At 46.0% G+C, this 18,177-nt stretch overlaps 1 protein-coding gene across 1 annotated transcript in view; it reads left to right on the top strand.

The window, feature by feature from the left end:
- The window catches only part of LOC109507860 (glutamate receptor ionotropic, NMDA 2C-like), a 29,365-nt gene extending 11,899 nt beyond the window's left edge, over positions 1-17,466 (top strand). The window contains exons 4-16 of the mRNA XM_019857589.1: positions 30-95; positions 289-477; positions 1,197-1,537; positions 2,138-2,252; positions 3,606-3,817; positions 6,580-6,748; positions 8,133-8,286; positions 8,490-8,615; positions 9,362-9,591; positions 10,876-11,036; positions 11,670-11,857; positions 12,815-13,047; positions 14,252-17,466. Of these exons, the coding sequence (XP_019713148.1) occupies positions 30-95; positions 289-477; positions 1,197-1,537; positions 2,138-2,252; positions 3,606-3,817; positions 6,580-6,748; positions 8,133-8,286; positions 8,490-8,615; positions 9,362-9,591; positions 10,876-11,036; positions 11,670-11,857; positions 12,815-13,047; positions 14,252-15,775 (3,708 nt within the window). The 3' untranslated portion in view covers positions 15,776-17,466. The remainder of the gene's footprint in view (positions 1-29; positions 96-288; positions 478-1,196; positions 1,538-2,137; positions 2,253-3,605; positions 3,818-6,579; positions 6,749-8,132; positions 8,287-8,489; positions 8,616-9,361; positions 9,592-10,875; positions 11,037-11,669; positions 11,858-12,814; positions 13,048-14,251) is intronic.
- Positions 17,467-18,177: the final 711 nt, after the last annotated feature.

The following is an 18,177-nucleotide window of genomic DNA, read 5'->3' as shown; positions in this document are numbered from 1 at the left end:
AAAGATGAGCTTCTTGGTTGTCTCGACAGGCGGAAGGATCGTCTTTCCTGCAGATGGGAGCGTCTCTGGAGCAGCAGGTCCTCTGTATGTTCAAGGTACGCTCCCTGAGCCTCTTGGCAACCACAAAGAGGAATTAGCGGGCCTTGCCCCCGCCAAATGTTCAAACCCAAGTCACGTTTTTTTGTCGAATCATACTCAAATTTGGCGTTTGACAAAGCGCTTGAGAACTCGGTCCAAATCAATTCAATGACGTTCTGACATTTTATTCATCCCATACTTGACTGCTAGATCATGGAGGAGTACGACTGGGGCGAGTTTGCCATCATCACCAGCTTGCTGCCGGGATACGACACATTTGTGGACATCGTTCAGGCCTACACGGATACGTCCTACTTCATGTGGGACCTCCAGGATGTCCTGACCATCGAGATGTCCGTCGGGGCCAACGACATGAGGACCAGGCGCATTCTGCAGCAGGTCAAATACCATTTTAATGGTCACATATATTTTACCATCTTGCTAATATTGATGTCTGATGCCGCTGTATTGATCGTGTCACTTCAGAGAGGACGACATGATACGTCACAATATTTCTTCACGTTTATTCAAATAAAGTCGCGGCAAATGTTGTGACTCTTCTTCAAAAACAAAATGCAAGTAATAATTCACTGCGTAGCTTCAAATATTGACGATGGCAATGCACTGCATCACAGTGTTTAATCGATGAATGAAAGTGACTCTTCATCACAAATGAACATCATCACTAATTGCGCGCACTTAGAGCTTGGACAAATCCACTGCTGTATCAATCACATATTTTGCAAGTATGCGCATAGTTTGTCCATATTTAAAATGGCATTTTTGTCATCCATCTGGTTAGGGAGGGCGTGGGCCGAATGAAAAATTGTGGCCTCCTCCCGTATTTAAATTGCCTGTCCCTGGATTAGTCCAACTGTATCTGAAGCGATGAAGTGAAGCACAATAGTTCTAAAAAAAAAAAAAAAAGTCATTGTAATATTTCTGTGCTCAGCGTTAATTGCTTAACTGCACAGAACTATACTGTATAGCAGATAAGGGTTGATTTCGAACGCAGCCTTTGTGTTTTTTTTTCCCCCCGTGTTCATTGCAGTAAAATCAAAAAAATATTGGCATGATTCTCCAATTTCCTTCTAACTTGAAGCCCGCATCCCCCTCAGGTGGACTCCCAGGTGCTGCTGGTGTACTGCTCCTTTGAGGAGGCCCACTTTCTTTTCAGCCAGGCGCTTGAGGTGGGCCTGGTGGGACCGGGCTACATCTGGATCCTGCCCAGCTCGGCCGTGGGCAACCCCGAGGTGCCGCCGCCCGCCAGCTTTCCCGTGGGCGTCATCGGCGTCATCACGGAGCAGTGGCGCAAGAGCCTGCGGCAGCGGGTGCGCGAGGGCGTCGCCATCGTGGCCAAGGGCGCCGAGAGCTTCAAGAAGCAGCACGGCTTCATCCCGGAAGGACACGGCGACTGCAGCAAGCCCGCCAAGCACTCCGGCACCAACGCGCTCTTCAGGTACGCTTTGCAATTCCCCGCTCGACACTTTTGACAAAGTTACTTTGGAAGTCTGCAATCTTTTTCATGTCTTGAACGGCGTGTGGCTCATCGCCCAAGGTTATTTTTGTATTCCCTTTTCGTAACGCAAAACAATTGTATGTTTGCGAAATTGTGAACCATTTTAGTTTTTCGTCATTGCTTGTTAGTGGAGCGGAGCTGATAAGTATGATGACAAAACTTGACCAAAACATCTTTCATTGTTCCACTTTTTCACCCTTAACTCAAGAGTCATTCTGTGCCTTTTGCCTGTGGCCTAACATGTAAATTAACCTTGATTTATTATTCACAAGCCAATCTATCACGGCCGCATCACATCTTCCCGACATCGTATAACAAACAGCAGAAATGGACCCAGTCGGAACAACACTGCCGGCCCCCTTAATGAGTTACTCCGCATTAGACTGAAGCCTCCTGGGGGAGCTGCAGGTTTAATTAGAAAGTGATGATTGCGAGTGTACAAATGATTATGCAAATTTCCTTGTATGATGTGGCAAAAGTTTTCTTGATTGAAAACGAAACGCTCTTTCTTTTGTTTTCTTCCTCACTGACATTTTGCAGGCACATGCTGAATGTGACGTGGGAGAGGAGGGACCTGTCATTCAACAGCAGGGGCTTCCTCTCCAGCCCTTCTATGGTTATCATCGCCCTGGACCGAGAGAGAGTGTGGGACAAGGTGCGTGCAGTGCAGAAATGTTGTGTTTCCCCTCGTAAATCTCGCAACTTCCTGACAAGACATTATCTCCACAGATGGTTGATTTGGCTAATGTGCATAATTCTCCTTAAACCTATTATTCATCTGACGACAACCGTCAAGTCACAAAACATTTTGGCAAAGGGGGGAACACAACAAGTACGACACAGTGTATGTTGTTTTGTTTGCGGCTAAGGAAGCTGGCTGACTCATTTCAGCCTCGATTCCACAATGACTGACTTAATTAGTGCCATGATCATGCCAATAGGTTGGGGATCGTAACGCTAATGCTAAAATGTCATGCTCCGTGCAAAAAAATTGTATTTGTATGTATCGAACGGTCTCCCAAAGTTAATGGTTCCTATTTTAACTTGTTTAAAACGGAGCTGATGTGCTACTTTCTGTGTAATCGTGCTAATGTCAAGTTTTTCCTGCTTTGTGTGTGGGAGGGGGAAAAAAAAGTATTTATATTTGCTCATGGGCCCCCACATTTCATGGTTCTTGTCTTGACTGGGATCATATATAGCTAAGAAATCCAGTGAGCGAGATTGCCATTTAACATTAGCTTCGCTTTTTATGAGCCGATCAGGTATAACATTCATGTTGGTTTCCTGTTGTGTTGTTGTTGTTGTTGACACAAACACACAATCGCACAATGCGTGTCATGCCAAGGGGGTGTACTGGAACCCTCTCCTTGTAAAATGTAATCTAAGCTGCACTTGAAATGTTTTATTTCCACTTTGGAAGCAACCTCATTCATCAATGTCACCACACCCGCTGCTGAGTAGCCGCTCGCGCGCGCGCGCACATGTGCGTGTGTGTGTGTGTGTGTGTGTGTGTAAATGAACATGTATCGCAAGTGTGCCATATTCCCTCCATTTTGTCATGACTTTTCCATGACAGTTTCATTCATCGGCTTAGACGGGCAGAAATGATTTTGCCCCTTCTACTCAGCAACCGGTAACCAGGATGAATGCACATACTTTACCTTTGCCTTCGAGCAAGCATGAATTTAGCTTTCTTTCGTCGAACTAACTGTGTGTTATCTGTGTGTTAACTGTGTGTTATCACATTGATGTGGCAGAAATGGTCATGCATTTTCTGCCTCGATGGGAAGCAAATCTGAAGCAAGCATTAGCCAGGTTACTCATTTTAAATGATTATCCCTCTCAAATCCATTTGGAAGATTTTCTATTCGAGGTAAATGAGGTACTGCCCCACCACTCCCTGACTGACATAACGCCATGTTCTTGTTGGATTTGAGGACCAGAAATGATTGAGACCCACATATTCAGGAATGTTTAGCTCCCACTCATACGTCAACTCCCTCCTCAGGTGGGCACATACGGCCGAGGCATCCTGCAGGTACGCTACCCCGTGTGGCCGCGCTACGGCAACTTCCTGGAGCATGTGACCGATGACCGTCACTTGACCGTGGCCACGCTGGAGGAGCACCCCTTTGTCATGGTTGAGAACGTGGACCCCGGCACGGGCACATGCGTCCGCAACACGGTACCTTGCAGGCGACAGTCCAATCACTCTGAGAGGTACGTGCCGACGCGGACTCGACGCTCATTTCTGTAACCGCGCCGCACCAGATGCTGAGATGAGATGATGTTTTGTTTGTTTGCAAGGTCAAGAGCGACCCGTCGAGCTCACTTGTTTGTTTCGCTGATCAAAAAGCTTGCGAGCCGAATCTAAATTTGGCAATTTTATGCAAATGGCATGCACTGAGCTCTCGTTTGGAGAACTTCTGCCTCCTTGGAGTCAGTATGCCAGACATTTTCATGTAACCACTCGATAGGTAGTTATACGGGACAAAAAAAAAAAGTTGTACGGGTGCTTGTCTATAATGTCAAACAGTCTTGCTGCTGTGTCGGGCAGTGGATTCTATGTTGCTTTTAGGGGCTGAAATGATTCTGTCCCTCACTGTGAATTTTTTAAAAGTGAATTTTGATCGGTTATTGCCCCACAATTAAACTTCTTTATCGATTAGTAATCATTTCCGAAAGAATAACAAAGCTTTCAGTGCACAGTCGATGCCCTTTCTTCTGCGATTTAGAAAAAAAATTGAAAGCCAGAACGCTAATGCTGCTACACTTGGAATTAAAGCTTTGGTATTTCAGTGAAAAAGTATCAAAGTACACTGGTTTGAGGCCTCAAGTGGTTTAGTCATCATCGACATCCGCATGCCCTCCTTTTCGCTGCTGCGCTGACATCCCATAATATGCTCTTTGCGTTTTCGCTGTGGCCATTTCGGCGAGGCTCACCCATGAGGGCTGTTGCAATTCTCCCGGGACTTTCACTCTACTGTATGCGTGCTGATTCAAGGATGCGTGTGCGCGCGTGGGCATGTGTGCGCCGTGCGTGCACGTTCGCATGTATAATTACGCCAGGTGGTCTACAACACTATCCACCGTAATTAATTGATGCAGCGATTGTCAGAGCTGCTGCCAATATCCCGAACATACGCACGAGGGACAATTTACCACTTGCCTTTTTTTTTTGTTTTATATATATATATATATATATATATATATATATATTTTACATTGAATCAATTAGTCACTCGTCACCCTCCGTCAGACAATAATGGCATCATAAAAGATCCACTCACACTCCCTCTTGATAAAATAAGAAACCTCAACCACTATCAATAATGTCACTTGAGCTCTACCCACATAATCAACTAAAGTCTGTTGAATTAATGTCCGCCCTCTTGCGGGTAAATAATTTATCAGTCACAATTTCATTACGAATAACAGCATAGATTTCTGTATCGTCTCTGATTCCTGGCTAGCACCAAACAACTGTTCGCCCCTCGTTGAAACCATTATCCCCTCTTTCCTACCCTTTTTTCTCACAAGTCTCAAATATAATTTTTGTTGCTCTTCAGTTTCCACTTGGTAATATTTCCATTTGGTTTCCTTTTTTTTTTTTAATCCGGTGTAAAGTACCTTTTTTATGTGTTGCTATTTGAAAGCCCAGGATGGACATTCTGCACTCCTTAGCGTCACTTCGCTATAAACCCCCCCCCCTAAAAAACATACAAACAAGCAATCATTTATGCCTTGGCTTCCTGACAACGTAAAGATTTTAAAGCGACTGATCGGCGATTGGGGAAAAAAAAAGCAGAAGCAGGAGCAACACGTCCCTTGCCACCTTTTAAAACACCTAATGTACTCAGAACAATCCAAGAAATATTTTTCTCACTATTTATTAGTAATGACTGTCATAAACCCAGACTGCTCCCGTTCAGCGCGATAAAATCAGCATTTGGTTCCTCCACCAGCATATTCAGATTTCATCGAAGAAATGTGAAGAATTGCTCAACCTCTTTTGTAAATAAGAGCCTCGAGATTCACACCTCAGTACCGATATTAATGAACCTAACTTTGAAAGTTGCTCACAGTTCAGTGAAATATTTGTGATAACTCTGGAACACACTGTGGCGCTTTTCAGTCAGTCGACTTGCCTGTCTGATCGTCCTCCCACCAAATTTCTCCACTCAGTCATCAACCACAGCAGCCTGAATCAGATGACTGACGAATAGTACCGGTGTCAGTGGTGCGGTCCAAGACTTATAATAATCTTACTGACTAAATAAAACTTTGTACCTAAAGTTAGGTGAAGCATTCTCCTCGATGGGTCCCCCAGGGTTCCTCTTTAGGTCCCCTTTTATTCAGCATCTATGCTTTTCCTTTGGAGAGATTTTTTGGAGACGTGACAGCTTCTCATGTAATACTTTAAATGAAATGACTTAAAAACTGAATTCATCATAATTAATCCCTCACGTTCTCCCTCCACTCATATAAACTACCACAGAATCAGGTTGTATGCTGGCCTCGGCAGAGGAAGCATTCAGTGCTGACAATACAGACAGCAGCTAGCCTTCTAACCGCCACAAAACGACATGATTCACATCACACCGGCCCTCACTGACCTTGACTCGCGACCTGTGGGTTTTAAATTTGATATTAAGGCACCCCTGATTACCTTTTAAGGCCCTAAACTGCCAGGCTCCTGCCGATATTTGGAACACCATATGAGCCTGACTGCTGTGAGTATGGAGCCTTTAACGGTTAGAACTCTGGCTTGTAACCTCAGAGAGGCTACATCATTGCCTTTTTAAAATGTCTTTTTAAATCTCAGCTTTAATGCCTGGCTATGAGTGAAATGCTGATTTTACCGCTTTGTTAATCATATGCATATTTTAATTCATTATTATTTTTGAATGCTTGAGTTATTTTGAAGTATGCAGTCGTTTGACATGGACAAGCTAATCTATCAAGGGGGTGCTTCCCCTCAGCATCATCGGCCACTCGGAGTCGTACACCAAGCTGTGCTGCAAGGGCTTCTGCATCGATATCCTGAAGAAACTCTCCCGCACCATCAAATTTTCCTACGACCTCTACCTGGTCACCAACGGCAAGCACGGCAAGCTGGTACGCGGGACCTGGAACGGTATGATTGGCGAGGTAAGTGGTCCCCTTATGAAAGTACTGTCAAAGAAAGACCGGGGGAAAAAAAAGTGTTGCGGTGACTTCTAAAGTCCACGAACAAAAACATTTGCCGCTGGGTCCCCGAGTGTTGTTCGCGGTTTCACCTGCAGGCAAAACAAGCGTTTGCATCTTTAAATTTGCTTCCAGTCACAAGTTACCGCCGAAAGCAGAGACTCGCAAGCTGCCATTCGGGGGAACTTCCAAATTCTTTAAAGTGACAAAACAACTTTTTGACATTGTTGAAAAGCGTTGATGGGAAAGTTTTAACAATGAATAACGACATTTTAAACCCATGTTAACGTGTAAACCCGAAACGCAATGATAAATGGGGCCTTGCTACTCCTCAAAATGATCATCGAAATTTGACGCCATGCCCAGACTGCAAAAAAGCTCTGCGATTTAGTATCGCTCATCCGTTAAGTTTACCTGCTTCTGTTTATTTGGCAAAGTATGAGCCCTGGAATTTGCCCAACATGGCAACTTTAAACCAATGTCAGTGGATGAAACGTTTCTACTGAGTGAACCTTTGAAATTGAACGTATATTTTCTTTTTTTTTAACATCCGTCATATTTGTACAGCAATTCCAGCTGTAGACGTTTGAACACTTTGAGATGGAACCAATCGATCACGAACTTCTAATATATGCGTTATGTCGTCTCCCTCCACGCTATTAATGCTGAAAGGCTCCCAACAGACACCTGCCTCGCTGCAGTGTCGTCCCTTTGATGGACTCTAAAGTGGGTCAGTGGTGTGACAGCGTGCATTCACACACACACACACACACACACACACACACACACACACACACACACACGCATATGGCCCACATCAAACGGCTACATGTGAGAGCCAAGGCTGTGCGAGCAGGTGCTTTTCTAGAGGAGCCTTGCATGTGCATCTGCTCCCAGTATGCATATATATTAATGTAGGCATTATTTTTGTGTGTACGTATGTTTGTGTGCGCGTATATTCTGCGGTGACAAAAAATGACTCCTTGCCGCAAAGTCCCTATTTTTCCTGAAAATACATGTCCCACATATCTTGGGTGATGCTGTAGATAGTAGTTGGACATGTACACCAATAAAGAGGTTTTTTTTTTTTTAGGTAAACCAACAATTAGTACTGGAGCTGTGCGCAACGGCAGAAGACGGACCGATGAAAATTAAGTGACCTAATCAGTGATCCACATGTAGAGTAAAATTATGTCACCAACCAATCAGATGGTCCTGCATGTCAGGAATAACTTGACCAATGGCGAGTAATAATGTGGAATAATCGACATACACCTTGACCGTGATGATTGATGACGTGACCAATCACCGACCAGCCAATGAGTAAGTGCTAAATATGTTTTTCCAGGTTGTGTACAGACGCGCCGACATGGCCATCGGCTCGCTCACCATCAACGAGGAGCGCTCGGAGATCATCGACTTCTCCGTGCCGTTCGTGGAGACGGGAATCAGCGTCATGGTCGCCCGCAGCAACGGCACCGTCTCCCCGTCCGCCTTCCTCGGTGAGGACCTCGACTCGGCTCCTCCCGCTTTCTCCCGGGATGGCCTACTTTAAGAACTGCCCGCATCCGCCCGCCACCCCCAGGAAAACATTCTATTTTATCCCCCCGCTAGCCAGAGCCTACGACGAAATCTCCCACATCCTCTTCCAAAGAGCAAATCGTGGAACAGATTCATGCCGATTGACGTTTGTCTCCTCCCGCAGAGCCGTACAGTCCGGCCGTTTGGGTCATGATGTTCGTCATGTGTTTGACGGTAGTGGCCGTGACGGTGTTCGTCTTCGAGTACTTCAGTCCAGTCGGGTACAACCGTAGCCTGGTGAGCGCCAAAGGTGAGTTTGGGAGAAAACAACCCAGCCCGATCTCGCCAAACCCCGTCCGCATGCCTGAGCCCGCCCGTGTCGGCTTCCCGGGCTGCAGCTAATCAATCCCAGCATGCACTTCTGTCAGCGTATGCCCGGTTCCATAGGTCCGAAAGGTCACTTTCTCGTTTTTTTTAATTAGTGTTCGTCAGCGCACCAATCGAAGGTAAGATGGATGATGGCGGCGGCTCATGCACTGCTTGTGGCGTGATGGGAAAGTGTGAAACGACGTGCGGATGCAAACAAATGCGCCACATAGCGTCTCCTAATTGGAGTATATCGTGTCAAAATATATGAGTGAATATTTTCAGAAACTGTCTCTTATCACATTGTCATTTCAGCAAATAGTCCCGCACCGCAGTGTCAATGGAACGATCCGCAGCGTGATTTCAGCAGATTGTATCAGAATTTGAGTGACTTGGGTTGTTTTGTTATTGGAGGGAATCGTACCTTAAATGAAGGAAATTTTATTGCAACGTAACTGGTATGAATTAGGTCATGTTCAATTGTCATTTGAGTTCCACATTTCAAATTGCAGTCGGTATCAATCATATCACACTGTCATCGGAGGAAGTTATCTTGTATGGTGTCGTTTGGCAATTGTGGTGAATCTCACGTAGCGTCGTAAATTCATGGATTCAATTTTTGCCCTGTGTGCTGGAAAGATTTCTGGAATTCACCTTTTCTTTTCCCTCCGTCTTGTGTGTTGCGCGCAGCTCCGGGCGGCCCCACCTTCACCATCGGCAAGTCGGTGTGGCTGCTGTGGGGCATCGTGTTCAACAACTCGGTGCCCATCGAGAACCCCAAAGGCACCACCAGCAAGATCATGGTGTTGATCTGGGCCTTCTTCGCCGTCATCTTCCTTGCCTCGTACACCGCCAACCTGGCCGCCTTCATGATCCAGGAGCAGTACATCGACACTGTGTCGGGGCTCTCCGACAAGAAGGTGAGAGCTTCTCCGAGGCCTTTAGGACGCCCCGGGCATCAGCGGGGAGCCCGATGACTTCCTCGAGAAAATCAATAAGTGACTTGGATCAAAATGTGGACTGTTGTGAGGAGTGTTTGTCCATCAATATTCCAGCCCCGCGTGCTATTCCTCATCTTGCTTCGAGAAAAACACACACATCGCCAAATGTCACCGGTGGTCAATAAGGACACGCCACCATTTCTCAGAAGCAACCAAGCTTGACGCATATGTCACGTAGTCAGTCCTCTGTTGTTATTTATTCCGATTTTGTTGTTTAGCGATTTCATTAGTTAGTTTGTATATTCATATATGTACAGTTCCTGCCATTTTTAGTTCATTATTTTAATTGTTCATAAGATACTTTCAGTTTCTTCATCACTTGGTTAGTTAGCTTGTCTATAACATAGCCATAAAGTTGTTTGCTCATTCATTTCTTTGATAGTTTGTTCATTGGCTCGGCAGTTTTTTTTTTCGGTTTCTCTGTCAGGAAGTTAGCTCATTTTCAGTTTCGTCGATTGTTGTTGGGTTTTTTTTTTCTTCTGCTACTTAGTTCGTTGGCAAGCAGTTTGTTTTTATCTTGTTTGCTAATTAGCTATCGAGTTAGCTGACTTAATTGGTTGTTAGTTTATTAATTCATGTTGAAATGCTTCTTGGTTTGTTCATGTTATTACTTCATTGTTTATTCATTTGTTAGTTAGTTCACTTATAGTGTATTTTGTGTGTTTGTCCATGAGTTGGATTGTTTGTAAGTTCAGTTATTTCAAACGTACGATTCTTTGTCGGCTCATATTAGTTTCTTAGGTTGCTCATTTGTATATGCGTGGGTTGGTACGTTAGTTAGTCTGCTAGTTAGTTCATAGTAACTTTGTTCTCCCGGCAAGATATGCTTGTTTGGAGATTGTCTGCGCTCTGTTGAGCTCTTTGTGGCCATGCAGTCCCATGAGTCTTAAGCAACAAAGCAACACGTTTTGGCCATCGTGGAATCTTGCGGCTGATTTGATGGCGAAGAAAATATGCTTCTAAAATTGGATTTAAGTGAAAAGTGCCTCATCCGTTCCCCCCTCCTCCCCTCGCCTTCACCTCCATTCTTCCTCGGAGTCCTCACTTCACCCGCTTCCTCATTTACATGTCTTTTTACTACTCACGCATTCCTTATTCTTTTTCCCCCCCACTCTCCCTCCCGTCAGTCCCTCTTCTTTCCTCGCCACTCCTCCTTTTTCTTCCTCTCATCCCGTCATCACGTCTCCTTGGTCTCCCTTGCAGTTCCAGAAGCCGCACGAGCACTACCCCCCCTTCCGCTTCGGGACGGTCCCGAACGGCAGCACCGAGCGCAACATCCGCAGCAACTACCCCGACATGCACACGCACATGATGAAGTACAACCAAAAGGGGGTGGAGGAGGCGCTTGGCAGCCTCAAAACGGGGTATGGTCTGTGTGTGTGTGTGTGTGTGTGTGTTTTTTTTTTTTTTTGTCCCATATCGTTCAAAAGGCTTATTTTTAACTCGCCCTCTTGCCACTTCATTTGATGACACTTTTTTTTGAGTTGCGCATATTTCAGGAATGTGGCGGGTATATTTTTAGATTAAGAAAATCACTTCTCGTGCTTCATTTGTATTTCAAAGTGCTGTCTTGTCTTCTTTTTCTTTATTTTATTTTATTTATTTATTTTTTATTGCAATGCCCTGTATTTGGGAGACTAAAAAGACAGATTGATGTCACGGTCAATGTTTTCAAAGTCTATGGATTTTTTTCACAGCATACAGAAAAATGGCAGACAAAATGAAAAAAATGTTTTTTACTGTGTTTGTTATTTAGTTACATAACTAAACTAGTTGCTTAATGTGTTAGTTACTTTGACAGTTCATCATTTTTTTTGTAATGTCATAATCTCAAAGCATTTCAATTTTACACGCCGCATATAAAATGGAAAATGGAAATGAAATCCTACTCGATTGTGATTAAAATTCCTGTTTCTTGTCATACGTAAACTGCAATTCTCCAAGCAGCAACTCATTAAACATGTGGAGAAGACAAACAAGGCTTGTTGCGTTTGCAGAAAGCTGGACGCCTTCATCTACGACGCGGCCGTGCTCAACTATATGGCGGGCAAGGATGAAGGCTGCAAGCTGGTGACCATCGGCAGCGGCAAAGTGTTCGCCACCACCGGCTACGGCATCGCCCTGCAGAAAGACTCACGCTGGAAGAGGCTCATCGACCTGGCGCTGTTGCAGTTCCTCGGCGACGGTGAGCGATCGATCGGAAAGCTTTTGTAACGCCATTGTGTCGAGAAAACGTGGACCCCTGCCTTGCTTTTGTTTGCGTCTTGAGGCAAGTATCAATGCTCTGAACATTTTTTATGGCTTGAAAACGGGCGAGGTGCATCGCCATCACTCACGCCAATACGAACCGTATCCTGCACACTGCCAGACCCGTGATTGCATCCAGAAAGGTTACTGGAGTTATTGTATCAAAAAACATAAAACGAAATAAACTACATCTGACGTTTCTAAAAGTAACTCGAATTCAATGACGCTTTTTTTGCCCATATGCAATGCACAGGTTTTTTTTTGTTTTCCATGCAGTGTAAACGGTATGTTACAATTCATTCTGTTTGCAATATTTTATTTCTTTCTTTACCAATAGATAAAATAATGCAGTCTTATTTTTCTGCCGCAATGGAGTATGAGAGGATTAAAAAAAAAAATTAACACAAACTTCACCACAATTGTGTCCACTTCATTGACATTCAAAGCAATGCATAGCGATTATATCTAATAATTTTTTTTCAAAAACGACGATTCATTGACGTATATTGTGTCTCACCCCCACCCCGTCACATCCTGTGCCTAACCGCACAAAAGGAAAGATATGGATGCCTGCACTACCCCCTATTTTTATGCAGCGGTTTGTTTTGCGGCAAGAAGGCAGGCATTCTATGAAGAATGAAATCCTTGGGAATGGCGAGAATGTGCGATTATCTACATTACACGCACACACACTGTATACAGCGACATAAACAAACCATGAAGGCTGCCGGTATGGAGTTAATATTCCTACCTCCACGGGGAGCTTTAAGTCACAACACATATCCATAAACATATTCCATAGTGCTTTCCATGACCCTATAATAACGCGTGATATAATAGGCCGTGCAGCTGCCATGTTTTTTTTTAAAGATATTTTACCTGTGCCCGGTTCCAGGTGACACGCAGCGCCTGGAGACGGTGTGGCTCTCAGGCATCTGCCAGAACGAGAAGAACGAGGTGATGAGCAGCAAGCTGGACATCGACAACATGGCGGGCGTCTTCTACATGCTGCTGGTGGCCATGGGCCTCAGCTTGCTGGTGTTCGCCTGGGAGCACCTGCTCTACTGGAAGCTGCGCCACTCGCTGCACAAGTCCCACAAGCTCGACTTCCTGTTGGCCATCAGTCGGGTGAGGCCCGCCCCCGAACGAAAGCGCATCGGGTTGGAGAGCGGCCGGGGTTCGGGGTTGGGGGGTCGTGGGAAATATCGCCGCTCTGAAGTTGGTGAGGATTGGACAGGATTTCAAAACAAAAACTTGAAAGACAAGCATATTAAAAATCAAAATATTAGTACTGCCTTAATTTTGTAAAAATATTTTTCAAGGTTCTTCAGATTGACCATTAGATGAATAATTATATATATATGTATATATATTTTTTTTAAATACAAGTTAGAAATGAAATTTGGAGAAGCAGCTGGAGTTCGTTTTTTTCTATTTTAATCAAAACATTTTAAATAAATCAAAACCACGCTCAGTGTCACATTTTGTGTACCCCCAATACTCATTTGTTGTTCCTGGAGGCTTGACTAATGTCGGCCTCTTGTTCACTGACTTATTGGGCGGCTGTAATAGGATCTGACACAACAGCTCAGGAAAGGAATGATGAGACTGGCTGCGTTGGAAGAAATGTGTTACACCAAGTGCCATCGACGCCGTGATGCATCAGCTTTAAATGGATGTTCTGCGCGCTGTCATTAAAAACGTTTACTGTCGAGTAGGGCGGAGATAAAAGCAAAAAGAAACATCAATATGGGATGTTTGCTCAACGTTTAACTTTTCAAGCTCATTCGCAATTAGCCTAAATCACCCGCCGCTGAAGTGGCCGCGCTGTTCTGCGGAACGCCGCCATTGAGACGTTGATGGACTCCGGCCACTCTGCTGTGTAATTACACCATTGAGCCCGGATCAGGGTTCTTTTTTATCAAATTAACAGATAAATGACTATCGGATCGTTAATCCGTCCCCTGAGGGGTAAATTAAATTTAGCTGCTTTGTTTTTTTTTTTTTTGGGAATCTCTGAGTGTTACCGTCGCAGTTTGTTCCGCAGGCGTCGTCTGACTGGTGAGTTTAGTGGGCTGTTCCTCTTCTTGCTCTCAGCCTCGGCACTTTTTCTTTGAGTCCCAGGAGGATGCACTATGAATTGAAAACTAAATTGTCCCTTGTGAAGAAAAGGAGATTTTTATGAAAATGTTTACTATTTTGTTTGTTGCTTGACTGGCGTTGCACGTATTGTCGCTACCACGGCAAAAATTGAACACTTCATTGGAAATGAATGTGATTCAAGATCAAGGATATTCTTTTTGGCTTTTCATTGGGGATCTTTCTCTTTCAGGGTATCTACAGCTGCTTCAAGGGCGTGGAGGATCACGGCCGTTCGTCCGGCCTGGCCAAACCCGACCTGACATCCAACTACGCCCAAGCAAACATGTTGAAGATGCTGCGCACCGCCAAGGACCTGGTCTCCACCGCCAATGTGGAGAGCTCCCTGGACAACGCCACCAAGACGATCGAACACTTCAGCCGGCACAGTGGTGGTGGCATGCCTGTCCGCGTCCCCCATGTCGCCGCCGAAACGGTCCCTGGAGGCTTTGCGTATATCACCGAGAACCACGTGTCTTTCCCTCAGCATTCTATCTCCCCGCAGAGGAATGTTAGCAGACCCACGCCACTGCGCTACACACTCCCAACACACTCTACTTCCTGTCTGTATGAGCGCCCGCTTCCCGTCTCCAGTCTCAGCAGCCCGCACCTGGCGGTCAGTGAAACGCTCCCCCATCAGCATCCTCGCCACTACCAGACCACCGGAAGACTCTACGTAGACACCCACCCCCACTCGAGGTTCATCTCGTACACCGACCTGCAGCTGCCTGACATCTACACCTCTCATCCCGCCCCCCTGGCCCAAAACCAGTACGCAGAGGGGGGCATCCACCAGAGAAAACTGAGGTCCAAGAGCTTCCAGTGCGGGGATGGCGACGCGGAGAGAAAGAAGTTCAGGGATCGCGAGAAGAACAAAATCTGCCTCAGTGAGCTCAAAGCCAACAACCTCCAGGGCAACCACATCTCTGCCCCCAGCGTGGAGAGCATTTACTCGGTAGAGGGGACTTGTCCTCCGGTGGAGAACTACAGATCCTGGCCTCCGGAGGACCTCATGCTGAAGGGAAGACGTAGGCGCCGACGCCCCTCATTCCTGAAAGCAACGTGGGGCAGCGAGCAGATCCACCAGCTGCACGAGTCCCAGTCATCCCTTTCCAGCCAGTCTCCCTCCACACTTCCTGACCTCTTCCCATGCATCCTCACGCCGACCATTGCCGCGAAAGCCCACAACCCAGACCACCTCCGGAACAACCTGTGCCTCCCGCGGAACCAGGCCTACCTCCACATCAGAGAGGATCACAGGAGGCTTGCTGGCCGTAAAGGCCAACGGCTGAGGTATTCCCAGTCTACACATCTCCCAACATATGGTGAGGCGGTTCGCCACGGTGCTGGGTTCGGGCGGGGGATGGTACGGAGAGCTACCAGCCTGCTCAGCAGACAGTACGCCCACTACCTGAACTCCTATCCTGGGCTGCCACTCTACCACTCACCCCTCGACCTGCAAAACCACAACCAGGCCCCAGGCAGTCACGCACCAGCCAGCCCCGTATGCCAGCTGCTGGCCTGCGGCGGGGGCCGATGCGGGGGTCAGCGGGCCTTGCTGTACCAGGATAGCGTGTATGGAGCTTACGGGATCTATCAGAGCTCCCAGACTGGATCGGAGACGCAAGGAAGTCAGGGAGTAGTTGGCCAGGCAGCAGGGAGCCCCTGCGTACTCCGGCCCTGGAGACGGGTGTCCAGTTTGGAGTCGGAGGTGTGAACCGATAGAAACCGAGGAGAATTTACACCTGACCACTGTGGAGAAGGTTGGCTTATCTGGGTTGGCGTGTCTAAAGTGGATGCGAACATACGCACTGGAGGTCGGGTCCTTTTGCTTGTGCGTTTCGTGTGCACTGAATTGTCCGTGGTGTTGCCGCGTGGTCGAAGTATAACCAGAATTGTCATGCTGTGATTTTTGTAGTGTACATATTTTACTGTGGATGGGATTCAAACCCCGGTGTCATGTCGCCAGCTGTGAGGAGATAGCGCCGGGGATTAAAGGATCACATCTTTCCAAACTGTCACCGAAAACAAAAAGAAACACAAAGCTGCGCTGCTGCAACGCGTCATGAAAGAATGCACATGTGAAGAGTTCAGAAAATATTTGACAGTGCAGAACTTTGCTAGGGTGACATAATCAGTTTGAGACATCTGCAAAGAGACATCAGGTAGCTCTCTATTTTTATAACATTTTACTGTAGACTATTGTCAGAGAAGAATAATCGTACGGATTTGTTGGTAGGCTAGCTTGTTTGTTAGCAGGATTACGCAAAGATTGCATCCCCGACTTCCACTAAATTTTGCAGATGGGTGCCATACAGTTTCCCGGAAGATCCTGTTAAATTGATGGCGCAGTATTAATTTTCCACAGACTAAAAATGAGAACCCTTAATCCTAACTGCTAACTTATCCCCGCTAACACTATCTGCAGCCCTATAATTTTTCATTTTCCCGTCTGTCTTATCACAAAATAAAATATGACCTAGTTGTGTCATCCTCCATTAACCAGGAAGTAACCTGCTAACAAACAAACGTAGCGCAGTTCGGTCAGTCGCGGGTTGATCTGTTCTGATCTGTCCTATCTTAGCCTTGTTGTGACGTGTTGTGGGTTGCCTTGCCAGTTGTCACCAGTTAGCCACGACCTAATGACATTATCAACGCTTTTAGCAGCTAAAGAGCTCGGTATTTCCCTCAGGGGTTGACAGAGACCAAGAGAAGCAAAAGGTACTAAGCTCGAGGAGGTTGGACACAAACTGGCTGAACTAAAGGAACATTTTGCTAACTGATGTAACACGATGCAGCTCTACTGCCACCAAATGGTCCCCCCAAAAATTTGGGGGGGACGCAAACCCCCAGAAGATGGTTTGTGAACCCTGTCCACATGAACACAAACTGCAAGGATGGTTTCTGGACAGCACTGACCAGCACGAGGTGTCTTATTCATTCACCCATGGGCTCTTCAGTGGATCTCCATGTGGGGCCACAACACAGCACAGAGAACACACAAGGGCCTCACGATAATAAGAATATGTATTCGGAAATGTTATCTGATAAGAAGAAAATGTGTTCTTTGAGTGTCATTCATATAATCTACTTAGGATAGGAATTTATAGTCACTCACTAATTTTCTAATCACGTTTCTGGCACACTGTGTCAAGCGACAGTAGCGTATTTGTTACTATTGTACTAATGCGATCAGTTAGCCGACTAGGATTTTCATCGCCCTCTCTTTTCCACTCTTTTGTATTCCCTCGTCGTCCCTGCCACCCCCCGCCACCCACTTCTAATTGCTTAATTATCAATTTTTAAATGAGGTGATTGAAAGCTATTATACTATCTATATTACCCGTTGCCCTCACCCTGTAATTAGTCACTTCGACCAATTAAACAGCCTTTTTGAATGACTACAAATGCATGTCAAATTTTTGTAAATCGCCCGATATCTTGATTCATGTCATCAGGTTAAGTGAGCATTTGTGGTTACGAATTGGGTTGATGTTAGGATTTGAGGTTGGGACTCGGGTCAGGTCAGTGGTTAACGTTTTCATTCGGGTTTGGATTTAGGCGTTACGTTTTAGGTGCAAGGGTGGAGATTGACATTCAAGGTTGAATTAACAGGTTGGAGTTGAGGGGAAAGTTAGAGGTTAGGTTTCGAATTAGGATTCAAGTTTAGGAGTTAGGATTTGCTTCCGCTTATTTCCTACCTCTGTGCATTCCCGAGTAGGCAGATAGTGTTTGTATGCACATGTACATGTCACCCTGAGGTCCACTCCCCTCAAACCTCCCTACTGCGAATAAATTACTTTTCAACGTCCAGTCAACAGCTGCTCTAAGTCACCTTGAGACAAAAGGCTTGCAGATGAAACTGCGATGGAGTGGGAGAGCGTGACATGAGGTGGCAAAAGTTGGGGCAAGGACTACTGAGATGGTTGGGCAGAGAGCGCCAATAGATCAAAACTACAAGGGGGGGCGGGGGCTGAGGTGACTTTGTGGGGTGGGGGTGAGATAGCAGCGAGCCTTGCAGCGATAGGGTGGCGAAGGGATGCGAGAGGGGCGAGATATACGTAAGAACAGGTGGGGAAGTGAGTGAGAGGTCTATTTCTGTACTTGCGAGACGAGCGG

Source organism: Hippocampus comes, unplaced genomic scaffold, assembly GCF_001891065.2.
Source record: "Hippocampus comes isolate QL1 unplaced genomic scaffold, H_comes_QL1_v1.1 scaffold17, whole genome shotgun sequence".
Classification (NCBI taxonomy): Eukaryota; Metazoa; Chordata; class Actinopteri; order Syngnathiformes; family Syngnathidae; genus Hippocampus; species Hippocampus comes.
This window is presented reverse-complemented; position numbering and strand designations above follow the sequence as displayed.